At 40.3% G+C, this 16,474-nt stretch overlaps 1 protein-coding gene across 3 annotated transcripts in view; it reads right to left on the reverse strand.

The window, feature by feature from the left end:
* The window catches only part of ror2 (receptor tyrosine kinase-like orphan receptor 2), a 118,376-nt gene that overhangs the window by 20,925 nt on the left and 80,977 nt on the right, over window positions 1-16,474 (reverse strand). For all 3 annotated transcript variants that reach the window (XM_062484424.1, XM_062484423.1, XM_062484422.1), the window contains 2 exons: window positions 3,836-4,123; window positions 2,653-2,683 (listed from right to left, as the gene is read on the reverse strand). In XM_062484424.1, the coding sequence (XP_062340408.1) occupies window positions 2,653-2,683; window positions 3,836-4,123 (319 nt within the window). The remainder of the gene's footprint in view (window positions 1-2,652; window positions 2,684-3,835; window positions 4,124-16,474) is intronic.

The raw sequence follows: 16,474 nt of genomic DNA on the forward strand, positions 1-16,474 counted from the left end.
ACCCATTGCTGGAGACGATCCAGGAGGATAGCATGATCAACAGTATCAAAAGCAGCACTGAGGTCAAGTAATATTAAAACGGACGACTCCCAGAATCACCGAACAACAACAAATCACCTTAAGCAGTGCTGTTTCTGTGCTATGGTGTGCTCTGAAACCTGACTGAAAGTTGTCCAACACAACATTCTCATTAAGAAAAGGGTAAAGAGTAAAGTATGCAATAGGACAGTCTACTGTGCCCCTGAGTACGACCCAGAAAAAAATCCATATACAACCAAGGGTTATTTGTAGAGTGGAAAGAACAGTGACATCCTCCCTTGCTCTGCCAAAGTTGACTTAACCAAGCCTTAACAATGCTGCTCTTCCTTCTCCTTTCATGGGTGTTTGCAAATTCTTCTTAACACACGAGGAAGAAGAAAACTCCAGATAAAGTTTGTGCTTGTGTGTTTGTGATATTGATGTGTATTGTTACCATCTGCCGGTCTGTCCTAACTCAAATAGGACTGGACACAAATAAATAGGGTGATGTTGAGAGATAATGGAGCTCTTGGGAGAAACAAAGACCTTCTACCAGTCTGGTATTTATGACCATGCCCTAAACTATCCTGTGTCCTGCATTTTAGTAGCCTAGGGAGCAAGTGTCATGGAAACCTGCCCCCCTCATCAGAAATGTTGCCTTCAGGGCAATCTTACAGGTCCAACATTTTATTACAAGTCTCTCTGATAATGACCGTCTAGAAGTTCAGCTTAAAGTGTCCCACAAAATCATAGTTTTCACCATCTCCCAACATAAGTTGCTCCTACTTTATTTATGTTTAGCTTCTTTAATACCGCCTACCATGTTTTACTTCAAAAGGCAACAGCTCATGCACGTTTGCTTAATTAACCCTTGTGTTATCTTCGGGTCGTTCTGACCCATCAGTCATTGTGACCCACCGTCGTATTGCGACAACTTTACCGCATACAAAAAGAAAGTGAAGCATTTTCTTTTAACCGTTGGGCTGTCTCAGACCCCCCACATTGCGAAGGTTAAAAGAAAATTATTTTTATTTGTTTTTGTATTGGGTAAAATTGGGTAAACACAACGATGGTTCGTTATGAACCTTTGGGTCATGTGACCCGAAGGCAGCACGAGGGTTAAAGGGGTTGTTAGAAGATCCAGCTGAGTCAGACATTGGAAGAGAGGTGAAGAGGATTGGCGTGCTATCAAATTAACCACATTGGTGACTGGAATGGTGGCGGTGAGGCACAATCAAAGATGCTTTTCCAACATGTGTGTGTGTGTGTGTGTGTATAAACTACAGACATTGTGATCCACCAAGTCAGAAATACCCAAACACATTTTTACATGTGCCATTGTGTGCGCTTGAAAGGTTTCCCGTCAAAACCACCCTCTAGAACTTTTCTGTTCCACACAGCCTCATTCACATGCTCCATTCAGCTTCACTGTTTGCACGCTGTTTCAAGAATGTCCCCTCTGACATGCCCATATTTATTTTACCATGGGTAGGAACAACTAGGACACTAAACTGAGTATGACTGCCAGTTCTTCTCCAGTTTCTCCGGGACATTAGACAAGGTCAGGCCCACACCAAAATATAACTTTAGTTTTTCCTTCATAAAGGTGTCTCGGGTGGAGTTGGCTGCACTGATGGCGGGCAGCAACTTCTGTTTGTCAGCCCTTCTACCTCACAGTTTAACTCCTCACCTCCAATTATTGCCCCAGCTTTGTTAGGATGCTGCATCAGCCAAGAGCAACAACTAGGGTTCTGGTAACTGGGTGGGTTGGAAGGCTGAGAGTGTCTACATGTGTGTGGGGGGTAACTTTGAGGGGGGTTTACAGGGTAAGTGTCAGTGACTGAGGAACACACACACAGTCATCAGGAGCTGCGTACGTAGTTACAGGTTAGATGTTGGGGGCCAAGGCCGGCTGAGACTAAAGGCCTATTGAGCTTTTCTTGTCTTAAGGAAACAGAGTAAGGCGTTTTTTACCGGCCAAACTGTCCGTTGTGTTAGAAACACACGTCTGTGAAGAGTGTGCAAGTGTGTTTATAACATAATGAAATTCTGTGTGTGTGTGTGCAAGTGGTAGGGTGGACGTGGGTGAAGTGTTAAAAAATGATGGGGTGTGTTTTCAATAATGTCTGACCCCACAGGCTTAGCAAAACACTAACACAGAAAAAACGCAAGCTGATGAAAGGGCTTGGACTCTTAAGCAAATCTAATTCTAGCCTGTCTGGCATGCATCCTGTCTTTAACAAAGGCCCTTTCGAATGGTTCACTTCATTGTTAGCACACTGATGAACAAGCCAAGTGAGAATGTGACCTATTGGTCACAACAGCCAATGAATCAGCGTTCTTTCCACTTTAGACCAACCTAATCAACCTAACCACTAGAGTCTGACATCAAAGAAAGGTTTCTATTCCTGGTTCTTTTTGTAACTTGGGGTTAAGCATAAAAAAGGAGAGTGTTAAGGCTATATCTTAAGTTTATGTTTCCCATTGTGTAGTGTGTCCAAAGGCACTGATAATTGTAATTACAACGTGAGCATGTGTATGTATGGGTGTGTTCTGCTCATGGAAAAGTACATAAACACAAGGAATTGCCATATGAAGGACACTGACAAACACACACAAAGTAATAATACTTACCCATCATCAGGGCCATGTGTAGGTGACTGCCCTGTGGATTAAAAGAGAGGTGGAGTGTAAATATGACAAGCTTGTCACTAGGTATTATAATCTTACTCTTTACTCTTTATACTTTTTATATTGACAGACGCCTTAAAACTGTCAGAAAAAATAAGAGGCAACACTTAACATTGAGTGTACATTAACATCTACATATAAATACCTATTGTAAAAACATTGTAGGTGCATAGGAATTGGTATGCAATTAAATGGTATGAAGTATTAAAGGTATGGGTTATTTAAAAAAGTATAAGAAGGCACAGTGGGGGGGGGGGGGGGGGGGAGTTGTAGGGGTAAGTGGTGATGCTATAAAGTTTAAGGGCAGTTTAAGGTTGTGTTCCCAAAACACGATCAATGTTAACATACACTTACCCCATGAACGCACAACCTCCCCCACCCCATGAACGCACAACCTCCCCCATACTATGTTTCACTTGTGTAACCACTTGTCTAAACCGTAATGCAGAGAAACTATTTAGCAGTTCCCATGCAACAACTATGATATTGTTACTATAGGTATAGCTATAAGTATTATAGGTATAGGTTTTAAGGTAATCAATGTAACATTAATGTAAGTGTTGTCAAGCTTTTTTTCATCTGACTAATTTAACTAACTTGGAGAAATAACACAGAGGAGGTTGTCCAACTCCCAAGCCCAGTGGGTGAAGGGAATTCTGTTTGTAATGCTGAGAAGTGGAAGATTTATACTCGGGGAGGCCCATTGATAAATCTAATTTCAGTGCTAAGACATCAAGCAGATGGCCCTATAACAGTTTTAACAGATGAATGTGCTTGCACACATAATAAGTCTAAAATAATTGGACTGCGCTAAACGTGCGTATTTGACACAGAAGTTACATCCTCTATAAGGAAATTCCAATGTATGCTTTTTATTTACAGCTGTTTTTTATTTTATTGGTTGGGCATGGTCAGGAGCGCGGTTATGTAACAATGAACAGTTATGTAATCATTCAGACCAATGTAGGTCAAACAACTGGTTCTGTGTTTACCCCATTGCTGAAAAGGGAAGGGTGCAGAGGTGTTTAATGGAAGTGAGAGAGACAGAAAAAGAAAGATGGATGTCCTAGTAGATGAAAGGCCAATTATTCTTTAAGAGACATGAAAATATCACCAGAAGCCTTACCCAGCTTGACGTAGAGCAGCCCTGTGGCAGATATCACCTTGACAGTGTTGGATGCCACGCACTGGTAGTACCCTGTGTCAGTGGTGTCCAGGTCCTGAATCCGGAGCTTGGAGCCCGCCTCAGTCTTTCTGATGGAGATCCTGCCCTGCTCCTGAACCACTGGAGCATCATTCTTTAGCCAGCGGATGGTGGGCCGTGGGTTCCCCATCACCTTGCAGTGTAGAGTGGCTGTCTGACCCTGGACAATGGTGATGTTGTTGACTGGCTCCTGAAACTCTAAGTAGTAGCCTGTGATTGAAAGAGAGGGATAAAAACGGCTAAAGGTAAGGGAGGTTCAAGGAGAAAGGTATGTCAAGAAATCCATTTGACAAACTACTGAAGCGTTTTTGTTCTTCTAAACTCATTGTAATCGTTTTGAACAGTTTTATTGAAATACAATTTATCAAGGCGAAGTACCACAGAAGTCATCTTGGGGAAGAGTAGAGTGTAGGAAAATCAATAGTGTGTTTAGAATGTCTGGTTAAGGTCTACGGCTGCCTGTGAATGGGAGTTTGTTTTCTGAGAAGGCTTCCCTTGTGTATAAAGTTGACAGATAAAAGACACATAAAAAAACACCTCATGCTACTTAAGCCACATAATGGTGCTCTTTATTATTATTATTATTTATCACTGTCTAGGTACAAGAGTTCAACATCAGACGGCTATGGTAAAATAATATGCAAGGCAAAATGACACCCCCATCTCACCTAATAACGTGTCTTCCCCTATCTCTCTCTTTCAAACTCTAACCATTAAATAAACCTACTCTATCTCTCTCCCTCCAGATGCCTCATTTAGGCTGAAGGTTAGTCCAGATGTCCCTCATTCAGGAGTGAACAATAAACAGGACTTGACTGGTCAGAGACCAGGCTGCCACAGACACACACACACACAGTCACTCACTCCTAACCTTTATCTTTGATTGGTTCAGAGTGGATCAGGCCTATGAACTCTAGGAGCAAGCACTACTGAGAAATGGCTGCCACTTCCAGATTGAGAAAGCTGCATCCCTCTATGGAACAAACATTGTCCTTCCCTCTTGACCAGATAGAGGGAAATGGGAATGATTGTGTATTTAGATTGTGTGTTTGTTTTAGAAAGCAGAGATCTCAAAACCGAGTGTGGGCTATGGGGTTGGACTGGGCTAAACTGATTGTGCTCTGTGGTATTCATTTAACAAATAGAATGGTTTAAATTAGGGATGTTCATAATTAACCATGTAAACGTTCACCAACAATACAAATGTTTACAGGTTAACCCTTGTGCTGCCTTCGGGTCACATGACCCAAAGGTTCATAACGAACCATCGTTGTGTTTACCCAATTTTACCCAATACAAAAACAAATAAAAATAATTTTATTTTAACCGCAATGTGGGGGGTCTGAGACAGCCCAACGGTTAAAAGAAAATGCTTCACTTTGTTTTTGTATGAGGTCAAGTTGTCGCAATACGACGGTGGGTCACAATGACTGATGGGTCAGAATGACCCGAAGATAACAAGATAACTGATGGTGTTGCCAATTTAGCAACAATGTCGCTAGATTTAGCAACATTTCACCTTCCCTAGGGACAAAATAAGCGGTATCTAGAGACTACTACTGGCAATCTCCGTTTTCGTTGTTGAGCAGCATTAAAATAACTGTAATTGTACTTCCATGTTGTTATAGCCACCAATCATGTGTACATTATCACCCCTACAGCCAATCAGAATTGAGTATTCACCCAGACCATGGTATAATAAACATTTCACAATTCTAACCAACCTGGTATCTTTGCTTGCATGGCTATACTCTTCCATGCTGCATTTTTGACGTTTAAGTCTCTGTAAACGTTGGAAGTTGTGTCATAAGTTGTGTCTCATCAAACCGAACGATAAAGCCCAAAACTATGCTCTACTCCATCTGTGCAATAAGGGATGCGGAAGAATGCTTGCGATGTTTGCGTAGATCGGTTGCAATATTTTCTTAATGTTCCGTATGGTAATTGTAAGCCATGCCTGGTGTGAATGTGGCTGTGACAAATCTTATTTCTGGAAGGCTCTACCGCAGTTAGCACGGTGTAGTCAAAATCCATATCGTAGGCCAAATTCATACCGATATATTTCTATACCGTTCACCCCTATTTTACAGTATGTTTTTGTTTGTGCAAGGACATACATCTTTGATCAAGGCATCTTCTACAATACTGTACATGACCTAACATGTTCTCTTCCCAGGAGTTGATAACCTGATTACGCCAGCCCTCTGGCAGTAAAGATAGCAAAGATACCATACTCTCTACAAGGAGTTTTGTAGGAAATATAATCTTAGTCACTCCCCTTGTGAGTAATTAGGTGTGAGTCAGTATGGTGTTGGTTTTGCAGGTGTCTATGTTTGAGTGGTTGGAGACTGTAGGCTAGACTTTGTGTTGTGTTCACAGTTTTTGATTGTGAAAGTTAGCCTCAGTGCATAGAGTAGGCAGCTCTTTAGACAGCTGATGGAGCATACCCAGAAAAACTCACACCAGAGAGGTTATGGTCATGCTGCTGCTCTAATGAAAGATTGAGATGCCTGTGAGAACCTGCCCCAAAACCCTTTTCACTGGCGCATTCTCTCCGTCTCATCCTTATCACAGATATGGCTGTTGCCCAGCATCCCTCTCCCTGTTCACTTTTACTTACTCTGCTTTTTGACTTGCCTGAGCTCCCTTCTCTCATCTTTCATTCTGTCTGTATGTCTCTCTCTCTCACTGCTCTTCATCTTCCTCCCATTCCCCCTGTAAGCCTTTGCCAGTTCCCTTACACTTACCTCCAGAGATTAGTATCAGACATGCCTCAGTGTTGAAGTGATGCACATCCTGTCATTGCCTCCTCTAAAGCACCATCATGGGTCCCATTTCCACCTTGGCGGAACACATCAAACAAAGCTACACCTTCCATAAGCTCCTGCCCAATAATTTCCTTTTCATGTGCTCTGTCTCATCTTGAGTGTCCCCTGTGATACATGGTTTCCTTTCTTTCTCTTTCTCTTCATTTCACTGCAGTGGTCTTTAGTATTGAATAGATCATGGGATTATATCAAGATAATTAGATCATTATAAAAAAACAGATTGTTTAAAATGTTGGTGGCAACAAGAGCAGCAACACCAAATAGTCACACTATTGTGCTTATTTTTTCCAGAACAAACGCATCAGCTACCATTCATCTTCATAGTGTGTGTGACAGGCTTTGAGGCCTTGATTTGCTGCTAGTTTGGGCCAAAGCCATAGTGAAAGAGAGTTGTGACACTCCTTGATCTCATCGACAAGTGATAACGTGGTTCATGTAGCTCTCTATAGTTCCAAAAGACCCACCGCTCTCAACCAGTTGAATGGTTTTCTGCCGAACAGACAGCAGTACCAACTAAATTTAAAGCAATATTAACACATCATATCAATTGGTAACTGGTGTGTTGTATCATGTCTGCTACTTGTTATTATTGACATTTATTACATGACCTTATTACACTAGGCAGCAAAGGTTTATCAAATGTTGCGCTGATAATGCCAGTGTTGTTGTCATACCGTTGCCTTAATGAGCTGAGTTTGCGCAATAGCCAAGCACACACACATCTCAATCAAGATAGGTACGTTCTCTGTCCTTGCGGTCTTGCAAGACCATTCTCACAAGGACACTTGGCAAGAACGTTCTCCTCAAGAACACAAGTACGTTCTTAGCGTTCTTCGGATTGATAAACAGCCTATGGCTCTGGTTGGAACTATGGGTCGGCCCATGACACGCATTACTTCCGCATTCTTCGATTACAATGGGAGTCTATGGGAGTGTCGCAACTCTTTTTCTATGGCTCTGGTTTGGGCTTAATTTATTCAGCACAAAGGACACTGACTTTTGACCAATGACAGCCAGGGGTAGTACTGTACAAGAGTGTGGACTTGTGAGTGACAGGTGTCTGGCACGCCCTCTTGATTTGTCACCCATTTGGGCTAAATTCATTTAGCCCACTGTGGAGGAAATTGGGATTTCCTGTGTACTTACATTATTCACTAATCAATATAACTTTTCACAAATCAATATAACTAGTCATTGGATACTAATAAGACTACTAATATTAACAAGAGTAGATTGTGTCTATTTGTCAGGTTTAATAGATGTTCGGGGTCAGGAGAAAGTACTGGGTAAACGTCCCTTGTCATGACTACAAGGAGAGCTCCAACTATGTTCTCTCTAGTCTGAGATTTCTCATGTGTTGGGAGCTGTGAATCTCTCTGAGACTGTTGTAATGTCTCAGAGAGACGTTACAACGTCTCAGACAACTGTTCAGGCAGTCGTTGTAACGACTGACTGTCACTATCCAAATGTTCAAATTACATAAAAGGACAAATGACAAAATTGTATGTTTTGTGTTAGTTGGTTTGAGAGAAAGGACTGGCAAAGTGTAGCTAAGAATTCACTTTTCTGTTGTTGTAGAGCTAACTTTGTATCTCGGATGTAATTCTGCATTTGCTGCAGCGTGAACTATTGATGAATGTAGCCTATAGCCTACAGCCGATTCTATAGCCTACACAACCTATTAGGGCTGGGCGGTATGGCCCAAAATGTTTATCACGGTATAATTCGTAAGCACTGATGGTAACGGTATATATCACAATATTTTAGTTATTCTTAAAATCATGACAATGCAATCCGCACTGCAGCAGCTAATCTACCACACTCGGACGGATTGGGTAATTCCGGTGTGTCGCATGAGTTGAATTTTCCAACTTTTGCTGTGCTTTGCCACGGGAGAGCGACTTTAGCGTTCAACAGTAGCCTACGTTTATGGGATTGCAAGAAAACTCTGTTAAATAGTTGTAGTGAGTTAGCTATAAACAATTATTACATGGCTGAATATTCGATTCTGTTGGCCTACAATAAACATTTCAACATTCTAACCAACCTGACATTGGATTTGTTAAACGCATTCTGATTGTTCATATTTGCGCACATGCATGGCTTTCAGGTGGTGAAAAAGATTGCTAGTGTTTCCACCTTTGGCTAGCACAATTCAAGGTCACAATTTACAGAGTAGGCTACTGTTTGTCGGTCGATGTCGGATAACTTGAAACCAAACCCTTTCCAAACGACAGAAGAGCCCCCCTTTTCTTGTCCGGCAAATCAACCCCACTGGCGTTATTTTCAGACAACATTAAAGCTTGCTTACACTTGCCAACAAAAGCAGTTTACTCCAATGAGTGTTTGCTTCCTCTGGACCCTGAAAACACGTCTAGTTGGGCCCCACATGGGCCTCACTTGGGCTAGATGGGCTTAGGCTGGGCATGGGCTCAGAGTGGGCTTTGTTGTTGGGCCCCACATGGGCAGTAGATGGGCATAAGATGGGCTAAACTACGCATGGGCATAAGTGGGTTCCAGCTGGGCTCCACTCTTAAGATATTCAAAATTGATTATGGATGCTTTTGTTATAGGCTTATTTTAACAACAGTCACTGGCTAGTTCCACTTTTTATTCAAATTTTATCAGGCTTTTTAGCTATTTAGAAGTGTAGCCATTGCACTTTAATAGTGGTTTAAGACAAAATATGAATTTCAACAGACAATATTGTAATAAAATACATTTACTATTATTTTATTATATTATTGTACTATCTAGGTTTCCCAGTTCCACCCCATCACGGAGCAAAAAAAAAAACGTCACTTTGCCGCCTTTCAAAAATATATTGTTTTTTGAATTTGCCGCCTAAAAAATTCCCGCCTTCAGTACCAGTACCAACGTCAGAGCGTCTTTGTCTGATAACTTCTGCAGCAGTCAGTCGCATGACGATCGGATTTCAGACACCATCAGTTTAACACGAAAAAACAGGTAAGAATCTGCCTCTATGTATACTTAAACGGGGGATGTATTTTTCACGCATGAGGTTTACTAAAAGCTTTTTTGGAGAGTGTTCGGTTAGCCAGTTTTGAACGTAAACCAATGAGGTTTCAGCCTAACTAGCTAGCAGCTTTCAGCTAGCTATGGTAATTAAACCTGGTTAAAGCATGGTGTTGAACATACAAGTCCAATTTATTAAGTTAATATCAAGCATGTTTTGAGCTTATTTTGAGTGGTTGACTTACATATATTGTTTGGAAGGATTTGGTTGTAAACTTGTTAGCAAGGCAGTCAAACAGGCCTAGTTAGCAAGTGGTTAAAACAAGCTGTAGCACAAGCTAAAATTTATTGTCTGCTTTTTCCACTTGTGCTTGTTTCTTGTCTGTTGCCTTCCCTCCGGTTTTCTCGAATTGGATGAGTATGTTGTGTAGTTGTTTTGAAGAGAAGGGACGATTTGGTTCTTTTTTGATGGGCTATGGAGAAAGTTAAGGAGGTGAGCGCAGCAGGCACACACATGAGAAGGAGAGAGATGGTTAGGCTATAGTCTCAACATGCTAAATTCGCCTCTTTGCCGTACTCTTTTCCAGAAATAAACGTGATTTTAGCTGTGGTGATATTATTAGTTCTTGTTGTAATAGCAGTTCTGTTAGACTGGATATTATTTTCACTTATTATCTTATTAGTCTGAAGAATGTGTGTGTGTGTGTCAGCGCTGTATAGGCGTGCTCACACACTCTCATACACACAACGTTGCGCTCCCGCGCGCGGCAAAGACGGCAAACGAGAGAGTGTGTGTGTGTTCGTTCGCTCGCTCGCCCGTCGTGTACACTGTACACACAGCTACTACTTTTCTGTGTGAGCAATAAGGAGTGAAAACTGTATTGTTTAGCAGGCTAAGATAATGCTAATTGCTAGTAAATGCTAACGGCACATCCTCTGGGTGTTCCCCAGTCATGAAGGTTAAAGCAGCATTGCATGACGTTTTGATAAGTAGTGTGCGGTTGTCAGTGTTTAAAACTTTAATTGTAATCTGTGTGAAAATAATATAGTAAATGGCTGTGGGTCAAAGACTAGTTATGTTAGATAATTCAGTTCATTAGTATAATCCATAGAAGTTTAAAGTAAAAGCAGTGAGACACACAGTAGGTAATTATACAAATTCATAGATTATTCAGTCTGGAGAAATGTGGTATTACTGATCTGGGATTTTAATTTTTTTATGTAATTTGACTGTATGCAATACTTACCTGTGTATATATGTTAAAAAGAGTAATTTGACACTAAAAATAAGTATTTTTGTCGCTAAGGTCACTTTTTAAATACTTACCTGTAGTCCCTGTAAGAGCAGTTAATGAAATAAAATTTAAAAAAAGTTCTATTAATACTAGTTTTAACAAGCAGTTTTTAATCATAGCTAAAAACTTAAATACTTTCTTCTTCTTTTTTAGAAACAATGGCGTGTTCAGAAAGAACTAAAAAGAGGAAAATATCAGCGAAAGTGGAGGAACATTTGCGTCTTGTTGAAAATGAGTTGATGATGGATGATTTGTTGGCAAAAGACTCTGAAATCGATGAGGATCGCTCTGAAAGGGAATACCCACAAGATAATTTGTTAAAGGACTCTGAAAGAGAAGATTCCATGGATACTTTCTACGATGCTTGTGATCAGAACTGTTTTGAGAAGTCATCAAATGATTTTGAAGAGAATTCCTCTGTCTTTTATGATTGCAACATTTCCTCATTTGATGATTTGGATTCTGAAAACTGGGTGCCTGCTGGTGATAGTGACTGTGATTCGCATGGAGATGCATGTTCCGACTTGGAAGAGGATAATGATGATGATGAATGTGGGCTTGCAGAATGGGCTTCAGAATTCAACATACCACAAACAGCGCTGTCTGCACTTCTTAAAATCCTAAGGAGGAAGGGCCTTGATATCCCAATGGATGCCAGAACTCTTATGTCTACTGACAGATCTTGCGATGTTTCGGCTGTGGATGGAGGGTCCTACTACCACTTTGGAATCGAAAATGCTCTCATAGCTGAACTAACATCTCTTGGACATTTAGCAAATATGACAGATACTCTCACACTTCGAATTAATATAGATGGATTGCCCTTATTTCGTAGCTCCAGTATGAGTCTGTGGCCTATTCTGGGAAAGATTAAGGAAATTCCAGAGTGTAGTGTGTTTGTAATTGGAGTGTACTCCGGTGCGTCCAAACCCAAAAATGTCCAAGAGTATTTGCAAGAATTCATTGTAGATATGAAAGCCGTTTCTCAGAGAGGTATTGTGTACAATGGTGTACATTTCAGTGTACCATTACCCGATGCTTTTATTTGTGATGCACCTGCGCGGGCCTTTCTTAAATGCTCCAAAGGCCACACTGGGTATTACGGGTGTGAGAGGTGCACTCAAAAAGGCCAGTACATTAATGGGAAGGTGGTTTATCCTGAAATATCAGCAGAGCTCAGGACAGACGAGCAATTTGAAAGGCAAGGCTATCAACAGCACCAACTGTCAGCCTCCCCCCTAAATGATCTGGGTATAGGATTAGTTAGCAGTTTTGTTTTAGATTATATGCACCTTGTGTGCTTGGGCGCAATGCGCAAGTTAATATTTCTTTGGTTGAAGGGGCCGCAGAAATCCAGGCAAGCTATGCACTTTTTTGTTGTAATGTCTGCATATATGGTGTCTATCAGGCAATATATACCTAGCAATTTTGCAAGGAAACCACGATCCATGTTTGAATTTGGTAAATGGAAAGCTACAGAGCTTCGGCAATTTTTACTTTACACTGGCCCTGTTGTTCTCCTCAATAATATTCCCAGTAGAATGTACAGAAACTTTTTACTTCTATCTGTGTCTATGAGAATTCTTCTGAGTCCTGCCTTATGTTCTCCTGACAATTTAGACTATGCTGAGGAGATTTTGAAACTCTTCGTAACAGATTTTTCTGCAATTTATGGCAATGATTTTGTCAGCTATAACATGCATTCATTGATCCACTTAGCTCAAGATGCACGGAAATTCGGCCCGTTAGATAGTATTTCAGCATTTTTCGAGACATTTTAGTGCACCTTTAAACATTATAAAAGGACCTATTAAAGGTGCAGTGTGTAATATGACATCATCAAGAAAGTTCTACTAAGTTCTAGAATGCAAAACTCCCTGGGTAACCCCAACCCTTTCGAATAATAACAAGCTACAGTGGCCTTCAAGGACAAGAACAATTCTACATTTTAAACAATGCACCTGATGACATTCCAACTATGACACTTTCAAGATGGCGACACTAGGCCTTGGTCCAAAATATGCAGAAATATGGACATATATGAGACCCCTTCTAAGGGAAAAAATAATAATTCAAAACATTGTTTTCAGCTATTATGCACTAAATTAAATGTACTTATGGATATTATAATTACTTTCTACAAAATCTGCTAGGAAATAAAACCCAAAATTCTACACACTGCAGGTTTAAATAAATAAGTATACATGTTGGTACAATTTAGGATAAATTAAATAGGTTGTTGTGAATGTGTTCGGAGTAGTTCTTCATTGGCTTATTTTAAACTTTGTTTAATGTTTTAAAGTTTGTTTTAATTAACAGAACATTTCCCCCAAAAAATATTATTAATAATATAATAATTAGATGTATATACTAAAAATATAGATCTAGATATTAGTTTTATATTTTATGGGGAGAAATAATTCTGAATCAGCAAAAAATTGCAAATGGCAGGTTAGATTCTTTTGTCTATATTGCATTATGTGCTATTCATTTTTCTACAATTATTACTGCACACACTAGGATATAATATTAATAGAGAATCTCAAATGAGACCAAGATGACAGGCTCAAAGGTAACCTGGATAGCTGAGTATGAAGATTTTTTTTTTTAAAAGGTCTATAAAGGTTTATAAAGTTTTTCAAGGTCATCATTCTGTAAAAAAAAAAAAAAAAAGTTGAATATATAGAGGTTTGAATAACATTTCTTGATCAAATGATGAATAAGTTGAAAGACATCGATAAAAAACTTAAAACTGTAAAAATAGTATTTGACTTGGAGCTGAACTACACTGATGGCTTGAATGTATATGAATCAGCTAAAGGAGTATGAAGATGTGGAAAAGTAAGAAATAGTCTTAACTATGAACTGTAGGGAATTGTTGAACTCTAATAGAAATGATGTGGAATATTTAAACATTTATAGATAAAATTATAATTGAAAGACATGAAAAAAAAATCTAATGTGTGAAATAAGGTTAAGGTTTATGCAAGTTTTCGATCATTCTTTGTGTGGTACCGAATTTATGTTTGTGCTACTGATTTTTTTTTGCATTCTAACACAAATAAAAATTTAATTAATTGTATTACTGGTCTCTTTGTTATTGTAACTTGTTTAAATAACTGTTTGGGCTACCTGTAAAATAAGCCCCAAAAATCACCATAGGGTAGTACTATCAGGGACCCATAATCAGCCCACATGGGGCCCAGCTAGTGGGTCCTAGATGGGAGTAACCTGGGTTGCCCATGTGGGATTTAGCTAGGGCCCACCCGAAGCCCACCTTCAGCCCATATGGGCTTGCCCACATGGGGCCCCTATGGAACCCCATGACAAAACTGACTGGGCCCCATGTGGGCAGCCCATATGGGGCCCACTCACTAGCCCATATACAACCCACATGGGCCCCACATGGGTGTGTTGACAGGGGAGTTGCGCTAGCTTGTTTGTTGACTTTCATTGGCTGGCACAATGCATGCAGTGTCCATGCTTAAATGCAAATACAAATTTGAACTAGCCCACTAGGCTGTATCACTTGACTTGACTATTTTATACCAAACAGAAACACTTTACTTAATACATTTATTTATATATCGTGATATCCATGATATGGCAAAATCCATATCATGGCACAATGCCATACCGGTATTGGCGTTCATACCGGTATACCGGCCACCCCTACAACCTATATCCGATTCTATAGCCTACACTTTTTTAGCCCACCCACCCAATCACCAGCAGCCGTCACTGAATACAACAAATGTTTTTTTGTTGAGATTGCCTCTTAGCGGTCCAGGCCTGAGGTCTCACACGGAAACGCTGCTACACATGCCATACATCCTTGGAAAGCTACGAGTCTTATGATTATATTGATATAAACCATTTCAAGGTCGAGTAGCAACAGCACAGCAGGTACAATCAACGTTTTTGTCCGACCACGAAAATGTCAAGAACGTGAAAGAAACATTTTCTACTTACCTAATACGGCTCAGAGCTGTCCAGTTATGCAAAACATCCCAACAAAAATGGTCTGATTACATTCCCAAAGGGCCAAACTATCTAGCCATGTAAAATAGTTAATCCAAAACAATGTATTACATCCAGAAATAGCCATGATCTCTTGTTGCATCATTCTGACTTCGCCAAATGAACAGTGCAGTCACTCACGTTCAATTGGTCATAACGTCAGTTAGCTTCTGAATATCTACGATAGAACGGTCTTAAAATGGCCATTACACTCTGACCTTTTGATTGACACCTCGTTTGACCCAATGGGAGCTTCAATGCTCTGTCCAAAGCCTTCTAAAGCCAACCAGGTGGCTCCCAAAATCTGTGCATTCTGCCCCCCTCTCTTTCTTTGCTAACAACTCAAAGTGGCTTCATCTGGCTCTCGAAATGAGCTTGCTAGCCTTATAGCCAATGCAATTCTGCAGACGCTGATACCCAATATGTTGGCTAACTTTGGAACCTTCAAAATAAAAGTCCAGGCGCAAAATGGCTGACAGAAGCAGAGTTCTTTCTGGTGAATCAGATAACGCATTCCAATGTGTTCATGCATCAGTTTTTGTGTTTCAGCTATACCAATGGGGGATTTAACTATAATATATGATCGTTGTAAATACCACCTTTCATTAGAGATAACAATTATGAAAAATAATACCTTTTTATTTACCCCCCCATCCCCCGGCAAAAAATCGATTGGAAGTGAATAAGGCTACTTTATGAAATGTTTCGGGTGCCGATTTTTACAATCTAGGTCTACATGAAATTCTGGGCCTGTTTAAATTTAGGGGCACTTTGACTCGAGGAGGGCAAATGGGCAGTTGCCCGGGCAACCTTAGCCACCCCCTGTGTACGTCCCTGTTGGTTAAGAATGTCCTTGTGTTCAAGCTTCTATTACTCAAAAACAGTAGGACTTACAGGGGTCCTGACAACAGGGGAAATAACTTCAGAGTGTCACCTGTCAAAAGAGACAAATGGTTCAAGAACAGCTTTCAATTGACTTTGGGTATGCCCTTTTTGGGCATTTTTTATTTATTTGACAGGTGGTGCGGATTTTCATTCTATTGAAACGAATGGACTATAAATGTTTAGAAAAACTACTATATCGTATACCGTTACCGTCCGTGCTTCAATATGTATACCGCCCGACCTTACGGCAAGTAAGATACATACTGTAGGACAAGGATGAATTGTTTCCTTGTATTCCTTTACCTCCTCAATTACTAAACAATATGATGACAGTAGAGTAACATTTAATTCTGACTGACCTTTTATTGACGTAGACTGCCAAACCACAACTTGCAATATGAGCCTAAAACTGTAATCCAAAACAGCGCACGCCATCAACAAGGCCAAGGAGAGGGTGAAGTGAAATCCACAGTGAAATCCAAAAAACTGGAAAAAAACTAAATCACTTTGCTGTTTTTCCCCTTCCTCAAGGCCAGAAAGGCTGTTGGCCGACACAA

Source organism: Osmerus eperlanus, chromosome 18, assembly GCF_963692335.1.
Source record: "Osmerus eperlanus chromosome 18, fOsmEpe2.1, whole genome shotgun sequence".
NCBI lineage: Eukaryota > Metazoa > Chordata > Actinopteri > Osmeriformes > Osmeridae > Osmerus > Osmerus eperlanus.